Source organism: Gavialis gangeticus, unplaced genomic scaffold (genome assembly GCF_001723915.1).
Source record: "Gavialis gangeticus isolate Ggan-Ray unplaced genomic scaffold, GavGan_comp1, whole genome shotgun sequence".
NCBI lineage: Eukaryota > Metazoa > Chordata > Crocodylia > Gavialidae > Gavialis > Gavialis gangeticus.
The window spans coordinates 161,422,540-161,444,173 of record NW_017729032.1 but is presented as its reverse complement, the minus strand read 5'-3'; the positions used below and the strand labels follow the sequence as shown (position 1 = coordinate 161,444,173).

The 21,634-nt window shown below is 44.8% G+C and overlaps 1 protein-coding gene across 1 annotated transcript in view; it reads left to right on the top strand.

Moving 5' to 3' along the window:
• Positions 1 to 21,634, top strand: part of DHRSX (dehydrogenase/reductase X-linked) — a 259,284-nt gene that overhangs the window by 147,309 nt on the left and 90,341 nt on the right. Inside the window, exon 5 of the mRNA XM_019523854.1 lies at positions 7,304 to 7,511. Within this exon, the coding sequence (XP_019379399.1) occupies positions 7,304 to 7,511 (208 nt within the window). The remainder of the gene's footprint in view (positions 1 to 7,303; positions 7,512 to 21,634) is intronic.

The following is a 21,634-nucleotide window of genomic DNA, read 5'->3' as shown; positions in this document are numbered from 1 at the left end:
AAATATATATATATAATCTCAGCATTTCATTTTAATCACAGAAAAACATGGATTTTAATTGGAGAATTTGGGGTTTTTTTATCATAGACTTTGCAGTTTTTAAACAGGGAAAACAAGAATTCCTGTGGAGGACATTTCTCATCAAAGATGCATTGTTTCAAACAGAATAAAAATTTCCATTGTTTACTTTTTAATATCTGCTGTTAATGGAATTATCATGTCTTGTCATTAAACCTAGACAATGAAAGTATTTATATATAGAACAGTACATATAAGTACAGATCACTAGACTTTAATATTATATCTTTACAAGTACAGTCTTTCAGGATAGTTAATGATGCAAAATATTTTTGTTTATGATCATTTATTTGTACATTTGAAGGATCTCAAATCACTGTGATGTTCTATGAATGCTGTCAGTCCTTTGCTTGGATAGTTCAATAATTATGGTTAACCAATTGCAAAGCAAAGGCCCATTACAAGCTTACTTATTAATGAATTTTCCAGCATCATGTCTGTATTGGTGGTATTATCTTAAACAACAGTATCTGGGGTCAATCCAGCTAACTCAGAAGAAATAACATATAAGAGTGTCCTTTCTAACCACAGATTGTCCGACACCAGCAGTCTATATACTTCCATGTCTTGTTTAAATCCACTCTTACATCTATTCCATAAACACTGGAGAGAGCTACTAATCCCAAAGCAATTTATAATGAAACTAGTTTAACAGGTTACGTTAGGGCCTCCCTATCAGAAGAATATGAATACATTTCTCAGTTAGTTTTCAGGGAGGGCATAAATTGGAAATGCTGCATATTTTTGGCATGAAATAATCTCATGTTTTTTTGTAGGAAGGAAAAACAGAAATAGCCTTCATACTTTTAGTTCACCTTTCAGGACCCCTGAGTAAAGCTGATGACGTGTTTAGGCAAAAGAAAATCAATAGTGTACCACTTTTAGTATCCTCTGAATGTTGGGTGGTTAATAATTTAAAAAAGATGTCCTGCTACACTTACAAGGTTTTACATTGTGTCCTAAACAAACAAGTTCATTTGTTGTTTGCTTTGCATATTCTTTATGGCTAGAATGGTTGTTCTTCAACAAACAGAAAAGTACCCTCAGATTTCAGGATTTCTTTTGTTTGCCTTGATGTGATGTGAACCTCCTCTGAAGGATATATCAGTTTATCAAATATGTTTTTGGATTAAAACCATTTGACTACCTCTTCAGGACAAAAATGATAGGGAGAAGAAATCCTGGCAGTAATGATTGTGCTTTGCTCTGGGATTAAACCAGGTCCCTGAACAGCAAGATTTCTTGGAGTCTGGTCAAGAGAATTCTATTGGCCACAGAATTTAGAAATGGCGCCCTGAATGATGACATACTCTCTTTCTCTACATGGGGGGAGCAAGGCTCATGGTTGGTTCTCCTAGAAGTAGTGGATCATAGCTGCTGAAGCGAAGGGCAAAGGTGGTTAAGGTCCCTTTTCAGTCTTTACACTGTTGTGTCCCCAGAGGTTAAAAGCAATGGCATAACTAGGGTAGGATGAATGGGGCAAGCACTCTGGGGGACTGACTTGGAAGTGAAGGAGAGAGGAAAGAGGCAACATAAAATAATAAAGTAGCTGCTGCTGGAAGCTGTGTGATTGCAGCAGTAGCCAGAAGTCCCCACTGCCCCTGTGCCCTAGGCATTTGTCTGTGTCAGTACTCAAAAGGACACCTGCTATAATGATCTCAGAACCTGACCTAAACCTCTCCACATTTGCTTACGGCTGTGATTCTTAACCAGGGTTCCCTGTGATCCCTTCAAGGGTTTTGGGGGGTGTCACACAATGTTGGCACTGTTAGGTGTGTAAATATGATTCACAAGGTAAACCCAGAGTTTTCAAAAAGGATTTTGGCATTAAACATTCTGGCCTGTTGTGGTCTTCCTGAGTTCTTTGCAGCAGAAGAATTGTTTTATTACTTTTCTGTAGTTAAAAAGACTAAGTGCTGGCATTTTCCAAGTCTACTGAGGGTACCCTGAGTTTAAAATAGGTTAAGATCCACTGGCTTAGGGTTTATTATCAAGCTGGAATGGCAGTAGCAACTTGTCAGAAGTACTGTCTCCTGCCACAGTTGTTCCTCCCAGGTGTCAGGTTGCAAGGAGACCAACAAAAGGTTTCCCAAAGCAGTCCACCATGGTGCCTGTGCCAAGGAAATATTCCCTTGGCCCAAAAGAGGCTGTTTGTCTGCTATGAGCTGAACATGAATCCATCCTAACTTCTGATTAAATTAGAGGTGCTCTTTCTGAATTTCACATTTATTTTATTGGGGAAGTGCAAATCCCTCTACAATCAGCTCCCTTCCTTCCTAGGTTTGAGTTTGTAAGGAATTGTAGTTAGTGTTAAGGTTATCACATGCTAATGATTAGTGGTGCATTAAGAGTTAATATCCTCTCTAATGCATACTGCTCAGACTTGCCATTAGGGTGCTGGTGAGTAGGGGCAGTTTGAGCCCATACCTGGGATCTTCCTGCTTGGGGGAAAGGAAGGGGAACAAAAGTGGGGAGCAGTATGCCTGGAGGTGGAAAAAACATGGACATGGTGGGTTTTATATAAAAGTTAGGTTTTTTTCAATCTTTTTATTTGATTGAAGTTAAAAGAGCAAAAAATAAAGGTTCTAGACTTTCATTGGTTTCATTGTGGATAGTAAGAGATGTGGGCCCTGAGGGCACTGTGCCTGGAGACCTGTGACCCCACACTGTTTATTGGCTGACACCCCCCCTTTCCTCCTTCCCAGGGAACGAAGCTCAAGCCATGGCCAGGGCCAGTAGCACCTCCCTTCCTGCTATCTTCCCAGCTGCTCCTTCAAGTATAAAGGGACAGTGTCTTCCAACTGGGTGGCTGCAGTTTTTTAGGGGAGCAGTGGCAGGCATGTGGTGAAGGCTGCTGGGGGTGGGTGGGTTGCTGAGGAACACCCCCCCCAAGGCCTCCGCAGCTCCTTCCTGGGGCTTGCCAGCTGCTGTAGAGCTCAGGGGGGTAGAAAGTTTGTTCTTAGAGCCAGAGAGCGGGAAAGGCTGGGAAGGGTACATCCTGGGATGTTGGAGGACTCCAAATTGGTTGTTTTCTGTCAGTGGAGTGCTCAAAAGCATGCTTAAACCTAGATAACTAACACCAATCAATGATAATCCTCCCCTGAAGTGGCATAACCATTAAGGTTACCAATCGTCCGGATTTTCCTGGACACATCCTCTTTTTGGGTCCTCCCATCTCTATCCAGGCAGTTTTTTCAAATGTCATCAAATGTCCGGTATTTTGCTCTGCCTCTGCTTTACTACGCTTCTTGTGCATGCCAGATGCAGGCAAGATTCTTGCTTTTGCTACCTGGCTTGGATGGTGGCTACTCACCCAACCCAATCCCAGCCCCTTGCCATCCCTCCCTCCCAGCTGTGGGGAGCAGGGCTCGTCCTGCCCCATCACACTTGCCCCATGGGGTGGGTGGAGATGATGACAGGGCTTCACTGTGACACAGAAGTGGGCAGTGACCACCCACTGGGGCATTGCTGTGGTGACCACTGTGGCCCCCCTGCTGCCGCTGCCTCCTCTTCCATTCAGGATCACTGCTGCCATGGGTGGGAGGAGGCGGCTGCTGCTGCGCTTGCCCAGTGTTATGGCTCATGTGCTCAGTCAGGACCCTGTGGACATTAGTACCTGCACACCCTCTGGGCCAGGCCCTGGAGGGGGGAGGAGCAGGCTGCTCCAGGAAGGTTTGAAGAGGGTGCCCAGTAGTGCAGGGCCCCAGATGGGGCAGGGTGGGGGAGCCCTGGGTGCCCGCTCCAGCAGTTGCAGGAGTTGTGGGACCTGCTGCACTGTCCCATCTGCATGTCAGCACCGTGCAGGACTGGAGCTGTGCAACAACAGCGCTCAGGCTGAGGCAGGGTGCAGGCAGAGGGAGGCAGGGTCTCCCCACACTGCAGAGGGGCACTGTGGTGTGCGGGTGCCGGCAGGGATAGAGTGTAGCCATGGTCCCTCAGTACCTGGGCATGACAAATGGGGCAAGCAGGGGCACTTCCCTCCTCCCTCTCCCACTTTCTTTTCTCCCCCTCCCCCACATTTCCTCCAGCCCTGTTGTCTGCCCTTTTTTATTTCCTTTTTGAAACTTGCCCAAGAGTGGGCCTTGTGCCATGCTGCTTCCCCCTGAAGTCTCCATCCCAAGCTCCCTTCTTTCTGTGCCCTCCTGCCCAGGAGGTGGAGTTGGAGGGCTTCCAGGCCAGTGATTTTCCACCGGGGTACAGCAGCAGCACCCTGGGGTGCCTTAAGATCCTTTCAAGGGTGCCGTGAGGCACTAGCCATGTTGGGGATGCAAACATGACTTACAAGATAAACCCAGAGACATCAGATAGGACTCCATAGGTGTTAAAAACCCTTTTGTCTTGCTGTGCTCCTTTTGAGTCTGTTTGCCAGACATGAATTATTCTATTGTGTTCCAGGCATTCAAAGAAGTAAAGAGCAAAAACTAAGAGCTGGCCCTTTCCCACATGTGCCAGGAGTCTAAAAACATTGAAAACCAGTGCTCTAGGTAGCTCTTCCTTTCTTTTCCCACACAAGCTCCCAGCTGGCCTGGGTTCCTCAGGACCACTGGCTGCTTTCTCCAGAAACAATTCTGAGCAGCCCCAAGCTACTCTTGGAGCTGTGTGACTTGGGTGGAGAGGTGTAGGCAGTCAGGTCAGATTTACTTCCAATTACTATGCTCATAAATGGACTTGGCTGCCTAAGCATGTTTCAGTTCACCCATCCAAGGCCCTGAAAATCCATGAATGCATGAAACACCATCATCTGAACCAGGGGTTGGCAACGTTTTTGGCCAGAGTACCAAAAACATCCCAACCTCAACCCATGCCTTGACTTGGCATGCCAATGGCAGATGGGGTTGGTGGGGAGGGGGGAGCTGTGAGAGGTCGGATCTTCACTGCTAGGGGCAGGTGGATGGTGGGGTAGAGGCTGGGGTTGCACTGCCCCAGCCCTTTCCCTACCACGCACACATGCAGCTGCTGCTGGGCTCACAGCAGGCAGCAGACAGGCTGACTGTTCCAAGGACAGTGGTGGCTGCATGCATGCTTCAGTGCACATGGTGGGGAAGGGGCTGGGGCACTGCAACCCTGGCCCCTCCCCTGCCAACAAGAAGGGCAGAGGCTCTGCAGACCTCTGTGCAGCAGCTTGCAGCCTCCCAGCTGCCTGCCACAGCTGGTCTGGGCTCTGGGCAGGCCTCTGACGCCCATCACGGAATCTGGGCTGCTCACAGCAGGCAGCAGGGAGGCTGCAAACAGCTGGACCAAGATCGGCTGAGCCTTGGCCCGACTCTGCTGGAGGCAGCTGCATGTGCATCTCTGGGTGGACACCTAGGGAGAAGCCAAAGTTGCACTTCCCTGGCCTCTTCCCTACCATGAACCCTTAGGCAAGCATGCAACTGCTGCCAATGCTGGGGCTCCTTAGCCCAATGCAGGTGTTTGCAGTCTCTCGACTAGGGTTATCATACGTCCAGGTTTTCCCAAACACGTCCTCCTTTTGGATCCTCTGATCTGCGTTTGAGCTTTTTTTTTTTTTAAATATGATCAAATGTTTGGAATTTTGGTCAGCTCAGCTTCAAAGTTCTTTCTGGCTTGCCCTAGCAAAGAGCTTCCTGGAGCTGGGGGAAAGTCAGGGAAGGGTGATTGAAGGCAGGGCACACATGCATGTGGCCAGCATACAGCCAGGCAGGGTGGTGGGAACAGCCCTGGCAGCTGGATGCAAGTAAGTCTGTGGAGGGCTAGGATTGGAGGGCCAGGGCTGTGGGGGTGGGGGGCCTCACGTGTGTGCATGTGCGTATGTGTGTGCATATGTCTGCGTGGCAGGGTGTGTGTCTGAGGGGGGTGGGTGGACTGCCAGCAGTGGGGGAAGCTTTCTGGGTGCTGGGGCTGCAGCAGGGCAGGGGAGGTGCCTGTGCTTCCAGCAAGAGAAGAGGACAGCAGAGCCCTTCAGGGGCAGCAGAGAGGTGGCACTGGGGCCGGTGCCCTTGCTTGCAGGGGCTAGGTGGCTGGGAGATGCTGCACGACTGGAGGGAGCAGGGGGTTGTGGGCTGGGAGTGAGGGGCACCAGCATGGCCCAGGGAGGTGGAGTACTGCAGGTTGGGAGTGAGGGGCAATGGAACAGGCAGGGGCAGGGCACTGACATATCTTTGCCCCCCACAATCATATACCTTCTCCCCCCCTTCCCGCCCCTGCATAACAGGTGTCCTCTTTTTTGGAACTGGAAATACAGTAACTCTAATAACTATAAGATGCCTAAAGGGTACTTAGCATTATTTAACAAGCTGGAACATACAATCTTTCAAGTTTTAAGCACCCTTGGCAAGAACTACGCTAATTGCAACATGTAATTCCACCCTAAGGGCATTTATAGATGTGCTCTAAGAGTGGGGGAGAGAGGGAGGGAGGGACTCTGATATATGTGATGCTGGAGACTTGATTAATCGAGTCTTCTGTAGCACTGTAATTACAGCACATCAGAGGAGCTCCCCTGCACATGTATAGGCACCCTTAGGTATTTAAGCTGTTGTCTGCAATCCTGTAAATGAAATCATCACTGACAGGATGTCACTTCTCCCCCCTCCTCCTCCCATTCTTTCTGCCTGAACTCCACTGCTCTTAAGGACTCATTGCCAGCTGAGACTTGAATTTGGATGTCAGCTTTATCAGGTGGGCCACAGTTAAGCCCATGGATTCTCTGGGAATAATTCATTTCAGGTGTCCTGTAGCCTAATAGCATTTGTTTGTCAATTAAATTTTCAGTGAAGCAGAGCAATTATTTTGCACAGATATCCATGCAGCCATGAATCTGGTACCTGAGCTGACTTATTCAAAACTTGTTCAGGTATGTCTATGCGACACTGCAGTGTGAAGGGTAGGTATACTATGAGCCACTTTTATTTAAAGGTCTAAATATGGATTTAAGTAGCTAACTTTAGGCATACAGAATTACATATTTAATAATCAACATACATGCTGCTTAGGACTATCTCTATCTAATATTTTTAAATATAAGTGAGTCTCATTTATGTGTATACATATTCTCGGATATGTATAAAAAACGCACTTATACATAGAAGTATATAAAATCAGTCTTGATAGTATTTATGGGACAGATTTATTCCAGCTTTCTTCTCATCCCCTAACCAAACTGTTGAGGCTTTTATCCTGACTGTGGACTGCTTTTAAAACTTCAGGAGAGGATGCCAGGAAGGATACATCCACTGTCTAGCCAAGTTCTGCCTCTCTCTTTCAGCTGGGGTGATGCTGGTCCCTGAAAGGAAAACAGAGGATGGGTTTGAGGAGCACTTCGGTGTGAACTACTTGGGACACTTCCTATTGACTAACCTCCTCTTGGATATGTTGAAGCTATCAGGAACACACAGTCACAATGCTAGAATCATCTCTGTTTCGTCAGCTGTTCATTATGTAGGCGAACTGCACCTTAATGATCTACAAAGCAGGTATGACTTTTTTATGCTTTTCGCTGATCTGCCATAAAGCTGCATGGATTAAAGTTGATCCAAATTATTGCTGAATGTACATTGTGTTTTTTTTATATACCAGTCTTCTAGCCTGTGGAACCTTTTTATTTATCAGTAAGATAGACACATACCATATAACCACATTTATTGATTGAAAGCCTTTGGTCCCTTTTTGGTTCTTATACCATGGTGACTGATGTATGAAAACACCAGACTGACTGTGATCAGTGTGCACGATTCTTTATAACTGAAACGTTGCAAAATGGCTTGAATAAATGCTAATAAATTCTGGACTCAAATAATTATTGCCTAATGCATTCACATAATTTCTGGCCCCAATCCTGCAGTCAGACATTCATAGGCAGATGCTTGTCACTGTGGAGATCCTCAGTGCAACTGCCTCCCTGTGAAATGCACTGCTTCTGGGGCATGTTGGAATCATTGCTCACCTAAAGGGTTTTAGCACTACTGGAGAAATGTTGACTTGACAAAGCTGGCTAGCTGTACCTACCTGGCTCACATTTAACTTCTCTCCAGCCCACACATTGTTTTCCTTTGCTTCCCTGGCAGCTCCATTGGCTGGCACACAGATCCTCTCTAAGCAGCCAGAAGCACATTGTACAAGCTTCTCCCCAACAACCCGGCCAACTGGCAGCCATTGTGTTGTTTCAGATGGCAGTCCTTGTATGCAGCCCTTCTGTCTGCTTCCCTCTGCTACTAACCTGCAACTTCCCTACTACTCCTTTCAGGTTACTGGCTACTTGCTTTTGTGCCATTTGACGCTGCAACTACCCAGCTGGTCCTGATTGCGAACCATACAGCACTTTTACCCTTGTTGCATCCTTTCCTGTTATAACCACATTGATCAGCCTAGGTAATGGTTCACCCCACCTCCTAGTTGTACCCCTTTGCCCCTCCCTTCCCCCTGGTTGTGTCACTCTTTTGAATCTTTCTGAAGTACTGAAGAAATAGGAATTTCAAAATTATATGAACGCGTTTTCTTTTAATAATAGCTACATGGCCACTTACCCATGTAATTTGAAGTCTGTTTTCTTTTTCATTCAAGAAAAGGCAAATCTTTTTTTGCTGCGTGTCCCAGCCCCTAATACTGGTGCCATAAGTAATTGCCTAAAAGTTGTATAATTTGTTTAGGAATGAGTGAGAGGTTTGAGTTTCACTCAAAATATTTCAAGTGTGAGTTACAGGCAAATTAAAACATTTATTCTTGTGGTTGAAGTCACAGGGTTTCAACTGGTTTCATACAGAAACTATGAGTTGCTTGTATTTTCCCATGCAGAATCATTAAGTGTCCAGGGTCTGGAACAGATTCCCCCCAGAGGTGGTACAATCACCTACCCTGGAGATCTTCCAGAAATGACTGGACATGCACTTTGCTGGGGTTATTTGACCCCAGCAGTCTTTCCTGCCTAAGTGCAGGGGAGCTGGACCTGATGATCTCAAGAGGTCCCTTCCAGTTCCTAACCTCTATGAATCTCTCTGCCTGTGTTGCTTAGCAAGGATCACAGCAATCATGTAACCTAAGATTTTATGTTGGTTCAAAACCTGAAAATCAGAATGGTTTTAGGCTTCACTGCAAACATTTCACTTGTGAACATATCAACCTTGCCAAGGCCTCCTATTTGATGTGTGATTACATTCAGTATTATCCTTTTTTTTTTTTTTTTTCAAATATGTTGCATAATTGTGGCTTAATCCTTCACTTGTAAAACAACCAAAGGAAATTGCTCCTCCTCAGCATCTGATGTACATATTCATTGTCTGTGATATACATAGCACTGCACAATGGGACAAAAGGTAATATAATTAGTATTTTTTTGGAATAGGATGCAGAACGTAAAAATAAATGCAGCTCTGCTATGTCTGTACGTAAGAAATGCTTCCTTTATCATTGAGAGAACTCATAGCATGCCTCTAGTTTAGGATCAACTTTATCACTGAGCATTGGTTATTAACTATTCTCAAGGAAACATAAAGGTTTAAATTTGAGGAGGTGTAGCTCATTGTGTCTCAGCCCTCTCTTTCAGCAAACATGTTGATGTGCTTTTAGTATGCAGCATTTGGGCCAAAGTCTGCTTCTTTTCCTTCCAATTTCATTAGAGTTGCAGAGGTGAAAATGGGGGCAGAATGAAGCTGATCATTTGTACTTTCATCTCTGTTTTGCCTGACTACAGAGATCTGAACTTCCATGGAGAAATGTCTGTCAATGATTTCAAGAGGGGCACTGCAGTTTGAAGACAAGAGCTTTGTGCCTGAAGAGACAGGCCTCTTTCAAGAGGAGAGAGAATCACTGCTTAGTTTCTAAGTGCTAGATTACAGTCCCCCTACACTGCTGAATAGTTTTCTCACCCAAGTGGTTCTTCTGAAGTGAGGGAGATTCCTGTTTAAGAGAGGACCTGTCTAATCTGGATCCCTGCTGCAGCCTGGGGCACTACCTGAAACACGCCCTGTCCTGCTCTACATGCAAACTCTTGAATATGAGGCAATGCACCAAAGGCACTTTTAGTCTCGTGTGTTTTTCCTGCATGCTCAGGGCCACTCTAAGGCAGCCACAACATGTTCCTGGGATTTGGGGATGGCGCAGAGCTGTATAGACAAGCCCTCGGTACCTGGTCACAGAATGAGTCGAGGCTACTCTACAGAACTGCTTTGTGGTACCATTTACACAAACTGACACCACAAGATGCTGCAGATGTCTTGTGATACAGAGCAGTATGTAACTTTAATGGATGTAAATGGATGTGAAAAAATTATATACACACACATACTAAATAAGGCAGGGTGAACTTGTACGTTATAGACTAATTAAATAAAATATGTATTTATAGGAAAAAAAAGAAACCCTTGAAGTAAGCCTTGCAGTAAATAAAATCATACTTCCTCCCTAAATGCTTCCATTTCTTTTTCCTTGCTTTGCCTCTTATTAAAAACAAAAAAAAACAAAAAAACCCAACCCAACCCTGCTTTCAAAATTCTCTCCTGTAACAATTTAGATTATATTTAAATTGCACTGTATTTAGAAAACGACCCACAAGGAAAAGATTCATCCTTTCCTAAACTTTTTTCTGTCTTCTCTTTGCTTAAATATTTATAGTTCCTTAGAAATGTTTCATCACAACTCCACATCACAGAAGTTCAGTTGCACACTAATTAAAACCATCACCTTGGACTTACCCAAGGAAAAACCAGGTCCCTGCAGTACACAAATCTGTAGAAATTTTTTTTTTGTTGTTGAAAGCTTATGCACATTTATTAGGGGGCTGTGAAACAGGCTATATTTGATTTGGATTCGGCCCGAATCAGGGACAGTGATTCAATTTCTTGATTTGGATCACTGTCCCCGATTCTATGCTGATTGGGAGAATCAGCGATTCAGCCGTAGACACAGCTTTTAAATGTTTTTTCTACATACTTCAAGGTACCAGGTGCGGCTTGTGAATGCTGCGACGCTGGGGTGACTGGAGTGACCCACAGAAGCGTGGGGGAGGGCCCCCTACGTGCTCAATGGTGGGCTCAGAAGTGGACCAGAAGTACTTTCAGTCCACTTCCGGGTCTGCCGTTGACCATGCGCGCCCCCTTCCCCCCCCCCCGCCCTCCTGGGGGACGCCCCCTCCATCCGCCCCCGACACCCCTCCCCCCCCCCCGCACTCCTGTGGGACGCTCCATCCATCCGCCGCCGAACGCACTGCTCACCCCCATATGTTCCCCTGGCTCAGCGATCGGCCAGAGGAGGACCCCAGACCCTGGAGGCACCAATCGCTAAGTCAGGTGGGCTCGGGGTGGGGGGGAGGGGGGCCTGCATGCTCCAAAGTGAACTGGAAGTGCTTCTGGTCCACTTCCAGGTCTGCTGTTGAGCGCTCTGGGGAGCCCCCCTGTGCTCCTGTGGGATGCTCCATCAGCCCCAGCATCTCAGCATTCATGAGCCACCTGGTACCTTGAGGTATGTAGAAAAAACATTTGAAGCTGCGTCTGCGTCCGGATTGTTGAATCTTTCTGAATCTGTCCGAATCAATTTGGAAGGTTCTGATTCGATTCGGAGAGATTAAAGGGTTTCTTGATTCAATTTGGATTCAGAGATACGGCCACCGAATAGGGCCAAATCTCTGCCAAATCGAATCAGGAACTGAAGTTTTGTACAGCCCTAATGTTTATGTCTCTGTAGCCAAAATGGTTAGTTTCATAATACTGCCCCTCTCTCTCTCTCTCTCTCTCTCTCTCTCTCTCTCTCTCTCTCTCTCTCTATTTGCTCTTCAGAATTGCCACAGCTTTCAAGTGTTGTACTATGCTGTCTTGTTCTTATTACAATTAAGAGGACTGCAAAAACATTTTTTTTCACACAGAAGGTTTCCTAATTTTGAGCTGCATTGCTTGGTGGCAGTTGGTGATGTGAAATTCATTGAGGTCTCTGACTATCTAAGCCTACGTTATCAGGAGTTTACTTAAAACAATAGAGAGAGTTGAGTAGGGGGTTGATTGACACTAGTTCAGTTCTCTGCTTCATTACAGATTTCCCTCCCTGCCACCCCCTACTTTGTGCCCCTTGTTGGATACAGATGGTCATGATAATAATAATGATCTCACTTTCTTTGCACCCATAGCTGATCAGTTCAGTTCAAAGTCACAAACCATCTTAACCACACTGGCCACAGCACACCAAAATAAGAAATAATTTTGATCAGATCTGTTGCCCATTAAGGATATTAAATAAAATTTCTGTTGCAACTTTTTCTTGTATTTCCCCTACTCATGCTTGTTTTCTAACTCTCAGTGCCCAGATTTGTCCCATGATTTTCTCTTTGTTATTCATTTGCCCCTCACTTTTGTACCTGATGCACTTTAATCAATTTGTAGCTTCCTCTTCATATTAAATATACCTCTGGCCCTTATTGTCTCTCTGTTTTTAAGGTGTTTGTATGATTTCTGTTCATATGATTTACAGTTTCACCTTTATTCCTCTTCACCTAAGTATGTTTCTTTATCTTAGCCTTCTAGCCTCTTTCTCTCCATCTTTTTCCTTGCCTTTATTTGTCTTTCTGCATGCTTTTTCTTCCTTCTCTCATTTCTATACTCTAGTCTATGTTGTTTTACTCTCTGTTTATTTTTCCCTTGCCTTTTCACTCCCGGTCCCATTTCTCTCCTGTGGAAGGTTCCCCACCTTGCTGTCCTTCTCCTTCCTTACAAACACACTCTCTCATACCATACCACCCCACTTCCCGCTCCCTCCCCCCGCCACAGGCATATGAAACTAAGACACAGCTTAATCTGTGCAGGCAGAGCATAGCCTGCTTTTATTCAATCTGTTTTATTGAAAATGGAAACTCACAAGAGCAACTATTGTTCTCCCAGTGCTTTTGCTGAAGAATATACTAAAGAGAATGTCTTTGTGATTCTTCTGATTCAGTCCATTTTCAACTGCTATGAGCCAACAAAGAGAGCCATACAGCAAATCATACTCCTTCATTCTTACTTTGAATAATGCTATTTTATTCAAGGTGAAAAGTTAATTAAAAGAAATGTTACCCCCAGCATTTGCATAACGGTGATTTAAGTAATTGCATGGTGGCTGTGTATGTTCTCAAAATAATAGAGTATAGCCATCGTATGCTTTACTCCTCCATTCACCCAAGTGAAATAAAACTCTAAAGAAAAAGTAATAGTTGAGGGAAGCATAATGTGATTTGCCCAGTGTTAGTAGATGTTTGAAGTAGATAAGTCTACGTGTGATACTGTCATAGCCTCTAGTCAGAATAAACTTGAATATTACTTTGGATCCCAGGTTGCTCTCATGGGCCTGTGATATGGGACATTCCTTTGTTGGCAGTGATATTACTCCATATGCCAAAGCAAAAAAGAAAGGGAAAGTAAAATAATCCCAAGTTATTTACTCCAGTTTCCCCATGCAATTCCTATGACTGACATATGTTTATACATGCCAGTTCTGGTCTACATTCACATAGCTTAAAGTGAGCCAAATTAACATAGACCAGATGTGGTAATGTATATTTTATCATTGTTGTTTTTTTTCTCTGTGGCTGGCTATACCTTTCAGCATGCATTTTTTCTGTATGCCAGATGGATCTAGTGAATCACAGCTTTATGCGCTTCCTATCACATAACCATTCCTTCTTTGGTTCTAGGCCTCTGTAGATTTCCCTCAGGGAAAGACATTGAAAAAGCCTGAGCCTGAATTGATTCAATCTTTACAGGTTAGTCTAACCTGCAAAGCTTGAACCAATTTGGAGGTGGATAGGCATTCCCTTTTCATTCCAAAAATGCAAGCACATGCCTGCAGTGGCTCAGTCTAGAAGCCGGAGGGCACATGAACAGCCCTCCCCTCCTTTCCACAGTACTGACCTGATTAAACTCCCACCCTGGCCTGCACTGTCTCAGGCTTTTCCTCTGCTCACTGTGCAAAGGGGTGGGAGTGTTGCCAGACTGGGCTAGCAGTCTGAGGCAAAGGGGAGTGTGCAGTGCATGCATCTGTTAATGATACTGAACTTTCCAATCTCCCTCTCCCCGCTTCTTTAGACTGTCTGCAAACCTGACAGGGCTGCAAACCAGCAGAAGGGTGATAACACAATGTTTATCAGCCCATCAGCAAAATAAAAGCCTCTCATTAGTTCAAGCTCTACTTAAACAACTTTTTTGAAGGAAGGAATGGAGGGACATTACCAGCTGAGCTGTTGATTAGCTCCAAAAAGCCCTAAGTAGACACTGTTCTGTCTGGTTTTGTCCTGTCTGCCTGTCCCAGTGAAATTTGTGACACACAGATGCCTCTCAGCATTAGGTAGCATACCATATGCCTAGGGTCTGTTGGGCTATGGTCCATGCTGAGGGAGGGAGGGGAGAATCCCTGCTTGACCATTGAGCAGTGAGGGGAACCAGGCAGACCCTGCTCTGCCTGCAGTCTCCCCCAGAGCTCTGGCTAGGGAGGAGAGGGCTGGAACCTGCCTGTTCTCTGGAACAGAGACCACAGCCCAGTCCAGCCTAGGGCTGCAAAGAATCTGGGATGCTAGGGAGCTGGTTTAACTTAAACCAGAAAGGGGTCTGGGGCAGACATTGCATAAACCGGTTTGACCCAAATCTCATAGATTTCATAGGCATTAGGGCTGGGAGAGACCTTGGAAGATCATTGACTCCAGCCCCCTGCCCCAGGGGCAGGAAGTCAGTTAGGGTCAAAGGATCTCAGGAAGATAAGCATCCAAACATTTCTTAAAAGAGTCCAGAGTAGGTGCTTGCATCACCTCTGGAGGAAGTCTATTCCAGGCCTTGGGGATAAAGACATTTTTCCTTATGTCCAGCCTAAAACCATCTTGGAGGAGTTTGTAACCGTTGGACCTTGTCATTCCTTGGGGTGCTCTGGTTAACAGGCATTCCCCCAGATCCTGATGCACACCTCTTATGTACTTATAGGCTGCCACCAGGTCACTGCTGAGCCTGTACTTTTCCAGACTGAAGGACTGAGTCCCATGGCTCTCAGTCTCTCTTCATAAGGCCTGTTCTCTTGCTCTCTGATCATTTGTGTGGCTCTCCTCTGGACTCTCTCAAGCTTTTCCACATCCTTCTTGAATTGTGGAGCCCAGAATTGGATGCAGTATTCCAGCTGCAGCCTCACCAAGGCTGAGTACAGCAGGAGGATGACATCCTGGGATTTGTTTGAGAGGCATCTATGGATGTAAGCCAGAGTTTTGTCCGCTTTACCAGCTGTGACATCACGTTGTTGGCTCATGTTCATCTTGTGGTCAATAACGACCCCCAAGTCCCTTTCAGCCATGGTGCTGGTGAGCATAGCGCTGCCGAGCCTATAAGCGAGCTGTAGGTTCCCCCCTACCTTCCCTCCGAAGTGGGGTATCTTGCATTTATCCATATTGAATGTCATCAGGTTTTTATCTGCCCACTTTCTAAGCCTATCAAGGTCAGCCTGGATCACCAGCCTATCCTCGGGTGTGAACACTCTACTTCAAAGTTTGGTGTCATCACTGGACTTGGCCAGTCCACATCTGACATCAGTGTCCACACCATTACTAAAGACATTAAAGAGTACAGGTCCAAGGACAGAGCCTTAGGGGACACCACTGGTCACAGTGTGCCATGATGATTCACTTCCATTGACTAGCACTCTCTGGGTTCGACCTCGGAGCCAATTCCCCAACCATCGGACTGTGATGTAGCCGAGGCCGCAGTTGGCCAGTTTTTCCATGGGGAGATCATGGGAAACCAGATCAAAGGCTTTTTTAAAGTCCAGACATATGATGTCAATCTCTTCTCCCTTGTTCAGGTGATATGTCACCTGGTCATAGAAGGAAATGAGATTGGTCAGGCAAGACTTACCCATAACAAACCTGTGTTGGCTATGCCTCAGGATGTTGCCATCAGCCGGCTTGTCAAGAATGGTCTCTCTGATAATTTTTTCCAAAATCTTACCAGGGGTTGAGGTCAAACTGATTGGCCTGTAGTTCCCTGGATCTACTTTCCTTTCTTTCCTGAAGATAGGGACCACACTGCCCTTCTTCCAATCTTCAGGTACTTCACCTGAGTGCCACAAGTTCTCAAATATCCTTGCTAGTGGCTGAGCTATGATGCCTGCCAGCTCCTTGAGTACCCTGGGATGCAATCTGTTAGGAAATCATTAAGTCTGATACTGCATTCAACCAGGTTTATCTTAAACCAGTTTCAGCCATTTTGAAACTGGTATATGTACACTGAACTTATGTTCTGTGACCAGCTTCTGATCACTTAAACTGGTTTACGTGTAATGTCTGTCCCTAGCTTTGGAGACAGTTGCTCACTTATCTTCCACCACTCCCCTTCCTCTGCTCTAGTAATGCAAAAGGCACTGATGGTTTCTTAAGCTTCCAGCCTAATAGAATCTCCAAACAACTCCTTGGTCAGCCCCCCTGTCGTCGACAGTATATGTAGCAGGTCAGGGGTAAAGAATAGCAGGCAAGTTAAATTTATTCCAGAAGTCTCCAGAAGGTGAGCAGGCCTTTTTTATTCAAGTAGACAACCCAGGATTGTGATGAAGCCTGTGCCTGGGAAGAGAATTAGAGAGCTGATTTCCCTCTCTATTGGCAGCCAGTTTATGCTTTGAATAGCAGAGGATTAGGCCCACCATAGAAAAAATGGGGCTTGAAGACTTCTTTCTTGGCCTTAACAAAAGTATTTGGAAGCCTCCCAGTCTTGGATGAGTAGCATATGTCATAAAATCCTCCTGAATTTGTCCTCTGCATGTCAGGAAACTAAGCAGCAACACTAACTTGGCAGGAATTGGTTTTCCTATTCATGAATATTTATGAGACTTTGAAAATATTTGTCACTAATCAGAATGAAAAAATTAAAATATCAAAAAAATTAACAACCTGACAGTTCCCTCAAATTTGGAATGGTCAGTCAAAGTGTTTCATGTCAGTACTTTCACAACACTTTTATTTTGATCTCAAACCATTTGAAAATAACCCTCTTTGTAATCCAATAAATCAATAACCAGAACTACAAAGCTAAACATTTTACAGGAAATGTTTTGATGTTTTAAAAAGTATCCAATTGAAACTAGATATTTTGAAAATTTCAACTCTTGCATTGTAAAATATGTCACATTAGGAAGCTTTCAAAACAAGTCATATCATGTGAACAGTTTCAGTTTTCATAAATTGGCATTTCTCAGTGAAATAATGGTTTGGAATATTCCCAACCAGCTTTAAAAGTGACTAATAATGGAAAAACTTATGGTTCTGCTCCAGTAACTGAGTTTGAAACCTTCTTAATTCTTTCTATGGGAAGATCATAGCAGATTCAGTTCCATATTGCCCTTAATTTAAAATACCCACACATTTAATAACAACACATACCATTTTTCATATCACCTAACATTTCTTAATTTAGAATATAAATTTGTAAGCGAGAGTAAGTAGGATTTTAAAGAAACTATTCTTTGATTTTTTTTCATCTTGTGTTTATCTTAGTAGACACAGATGCCTGCAGAGGTGAAATATGAAGAGAGAGATAGAAAAAATAAATGAGAAAAATGCAGAAATGGTAATGATAGGAGATTTTTGTCTGTCAAGCAGATACAAGATATTATGACTTCTACGTTATTTGGGAAGTGTGTTTGTTCCACTTAAGCAGGTGGGCCAGGATGATGATTTTTTGGGGTATATTTTGATAACTGTTGAGAAGATGAAATGTATTCCCTTAATAAGACCAAATACTAAAGACAACACAGTGTTTATAGAGAAGAAGAGCTGGAAGGGACCTTGAGAGTTCATATAGTCCAACCCCCTGCCTGAGGCAGGACCATTGCTATCCAAACCATCCCATACAAATCCAGTATTTAAACTCTTAAACTAGGGACAGACATTATACACAAACTGGCTTAAGTGATCAGACACTGGTTTAAACTTGTAACAGAATGGATGTTTAGTGCACATAAACCAGTTTGAAAATGGCTGAAACCGGTTTGAGAGACACCTGGCTGAATGTAATATCAGACTTAACTGATTTGGGTCAAACTGGTTTATGCAATGTCTGTCCCAGATCCCTTCCTGGTTTAACTTAAACCAGAGTCCCCAAGCATCACGGATGCTTGCAGCCCTGGGTGGGGCTCTCTGCTCCACAACAAGTCTGCCCTCTCCCACCCCTCTGCCTGGCTTCCCTGTGCCCCACTCCCTGCTTAAGCAGGGATTCCCCACTCTCCTCTCCCACAGCACAGACCAGACTGTAGCCAGCGTGAGGTATACTAGCTAATGCTGAGAGGTCTCTGTGTAAGGCAGCAGGACAGTGTATATGTAGGGCTTTTAGGAGCTCATCAACAACTCAGCTGGTAATGTCCCTCTGTTCCTTCCTCCCGGAAAAAGTTGTTTGAACTAGTGAGAGAGGCTTCTGTTTTCTTGATGGGGTGCTAAATGCTCTGTTACTCCCTGTGTTAACTCCCTGCTATGTAACTAAATGCTGTGTAATTCCCTACTGGCTCCCTCACTGGTCAGGAGCAGCAGGGGGAGGGGGTTGGGGGGAACCCCTCCCTAATCAGTGTCCTGCCGGGCCATGCCCCCCTCAGCTCAGCACTGTGGAAGACTGCTCTAGCACCCCCCAGCTTCTAGCCTGACCCACTGCAGGCATGTGCCTGCACTGTGTCAATCCAGAGGAGATGTCAGTGCTGTTACAAACTGGTTCAGCCTAGCCAGGTTAGACTAACCTGCAAAGACTGAATCAATTCAGGCTGAGGCTTTTTGAATGTCTGTCGCTCGCCTTAGAAAACTACAGAGTCAACAGATGAAACACAGGACTTAATACCCTAGTCTGGCACAGGTAAAGCAGAGGGACTATAGTGTTATAGTGTTTCGGTTATTAAAAATATGCTCAAGAGCATCCAGGATGAGGGCTATGTCTCCCACTACAGAGGAAGGCTTAAAAAAACCCACAGTCCATTTCAATTTGAACATGGGATAAAATTCTGTCCTGACCCCAAACGTGGCAATCGGTCTGATCCTGAGCAGACAGGCAAGGCCCTCTAGCTGGGAAAGTGTGGGTTTAAGTCTCAGCAGAAGCACTGGCACATCCCAGTCATAATCCCCAGCCTTGGCTGCAGCCAACACTCAATGCCTCTGAGGGAGATTTAAGAAAATTCCTGAGGCACATAGCAACAAGAGGGAAAAAAATTCCCCTCCCAGACCCATGCAGCAACCAGCAAAACCCAGAAACGTGAGACGTACCCCTAGCAAAACGTAGGCATAGCTATGTCTAGATCATCCCTGACCAATTCCTGTCCAATCTCCTTTTGGACACCTCCAGTGATGGAGATTCCACAACTTCCCTAGGCGGTCTATTCCACTGCTTCCCTGTTCTAACAGTGAAAAAGTTTTTCCTGATACCCAATCTAAACGTACTTTTCTGCAACTTCAAGCCATTCATCCATGTCCTACTCACTGCAGCAAAAGAGAAGGTGTTTTCTCTCTTCTTTATGGCAGCCCTTCAAGTATTGAAGATTGCTAACATGTTCTCTCTTAAGTGCCCTTTCTGCAAACCAAAGATGCCTAGTTCCTTCAGCTTTTTTCACATGACTTGCCTTTCAAGCCGCGTATCATTTTTGTTGCCTGCCCTGAACCCTAACTTCTCCACATCCTTTTAAAAATGTGGAGCCCAAACAGTACAAAGTACTCTAGATGAAGCCTAACCAGCGTCAAGAAAAGAAGCGCTATCACCTCCCATGTCTACCTAATGCTCTTACTGATGCATCCAAAACCTGTATTCTCCTTTTGTGCAGTTGCAGCACACTGCACATTTATGATGACACTGTGATTTTCCAAGACGCCAAGATCCTCCTCTATAACGCTGCCATCCAACCAAGTATCACCCACTCTGTATTTATATTTTTGATTATTCTTCCCAAGGTCTAGCACCTCACATTTGTCAGCACTGAATTTCATCCTGTTAGTTCCAGCTTAGCTTTCCAAATCTGTCAAACTCCTTCTAAATTGTGCTCCCATCTTCCAACATATTCACAATCCTTCCTAATTTCTTGTGGTCTGCAAACTTGCTCAAGGAGCTTTCTGTGCCAGTATTTGGAACATTAACAAACATGTTGAGCAGCACTAGACCCAAGACAGACCCCTGTGGACTCCACTCAAAACCTCCTGGCATGGATTTATTTATAATTACCCTTTGCTTGTGGCTGGTGAGCCAGTTATCTATCCACCTAATTGTAGTTTTGCCTAGCCCACATTTCTCAAATTTGCTTATGAGGTCATGTGGGACCTTGTCAAAATCAGCCTTGCTGAAGTCCAGATACACTGTATCCACAGCATTCCCTTCATTCACCCTAATAGGTACTTTGTCAAAGATCAAATTAATTGACATGCTTTGTCCTTGGTAAATCCATTGTGATCAGCCTTTCCTTGTGATCAGCCTTTCCTCCTCCAGATGCTTGCAAATGGACTTCCTTAGGATATGCTCCAGTAACTTCCCAGGTATTGAGGTATGGCTAACTGGGCTGTACTTCCTCAGGTCCTTCTTGTTGCCTCTTTCAAAGGAGGGGCACTACTTTGGTGCTTTATTCAGTTAATGTTGCCCTTCACACAATCCGCTTCCAAATCTTTATGTAATAATTGTATGATTATTTTTTCAGATATAAAATTCAGATGTTTCAAATAGTCAACACATTGTTATAGATTAGGCAAGCACATTTCAGACTTTTTTACAGAATATTTTTTTATGCAAATACAAAAGTATCTACTGCTGTGCCCCCTATTGCAAACATGGCAACAATTGCCTTTAATGGCAAAAATTGACTTAACTGGCCTGGAAAATTAGCATTCTTGTAAAGGCATAAATCATAAATAGAGCAAATTAAGCTACAATCTAAGTGTCCTGTTACATTAGCACACTAGTTCACTCATTCATCCCAAAGATATAGTCAGCACCTATCTGCTAAATTCAATTTTAGTTCATCCACCCTGTTAGAACTGCAGCATATGGCTTAGTCCTCATAAAAGTTGCTGCTGAATCCAATTTATGGATGTCTCCATTGGGGGAACATGAGCAAAGATTTCAACACTATAGACTCACTAGGGGGGACCAGAAGGGTTTGGGGGAGACGCTGTTTCCCCTAGCGCCCGCTGGCATAACAAGGAGTAATGGGCACAAGTTGATGGAGAGGAGGTATAGATTGGACATCCGCAAAAACTACTTCACAGTTAGGGCGGCTAGGAGCTGGAACCAACTTCCAAGGGAAGTGGTGCTGGCCCCTACCCTGGGGGTCTTTAAGAAGAGGCTGGATGCCTACCTGGCTGGACTCATTTGAGTCCCGTTTCTTGTTTTTGGGGGTTTTGTTGTTCTCCCGCCCTGGCAGGGGGTCGGGCTAGAAGATCTACTAGGTCCCTTCCGACCCTTAATCTATGAAACTATGAAACTAAACAAAATGCAGTAATCAAATTTATTACCATATTCTTATCCTAGCATATCCTAATAGTGGTGTGTTCTGGAACCAACTTTCAAGAGAAGTGGTGCTGGCTCCTACCCTGGGGGTCTTTAAGAGGAGGCTAGAAGAACACCTTGCTGGGGTCGTTTGACCCCAGTACTCTTTCCTGCCA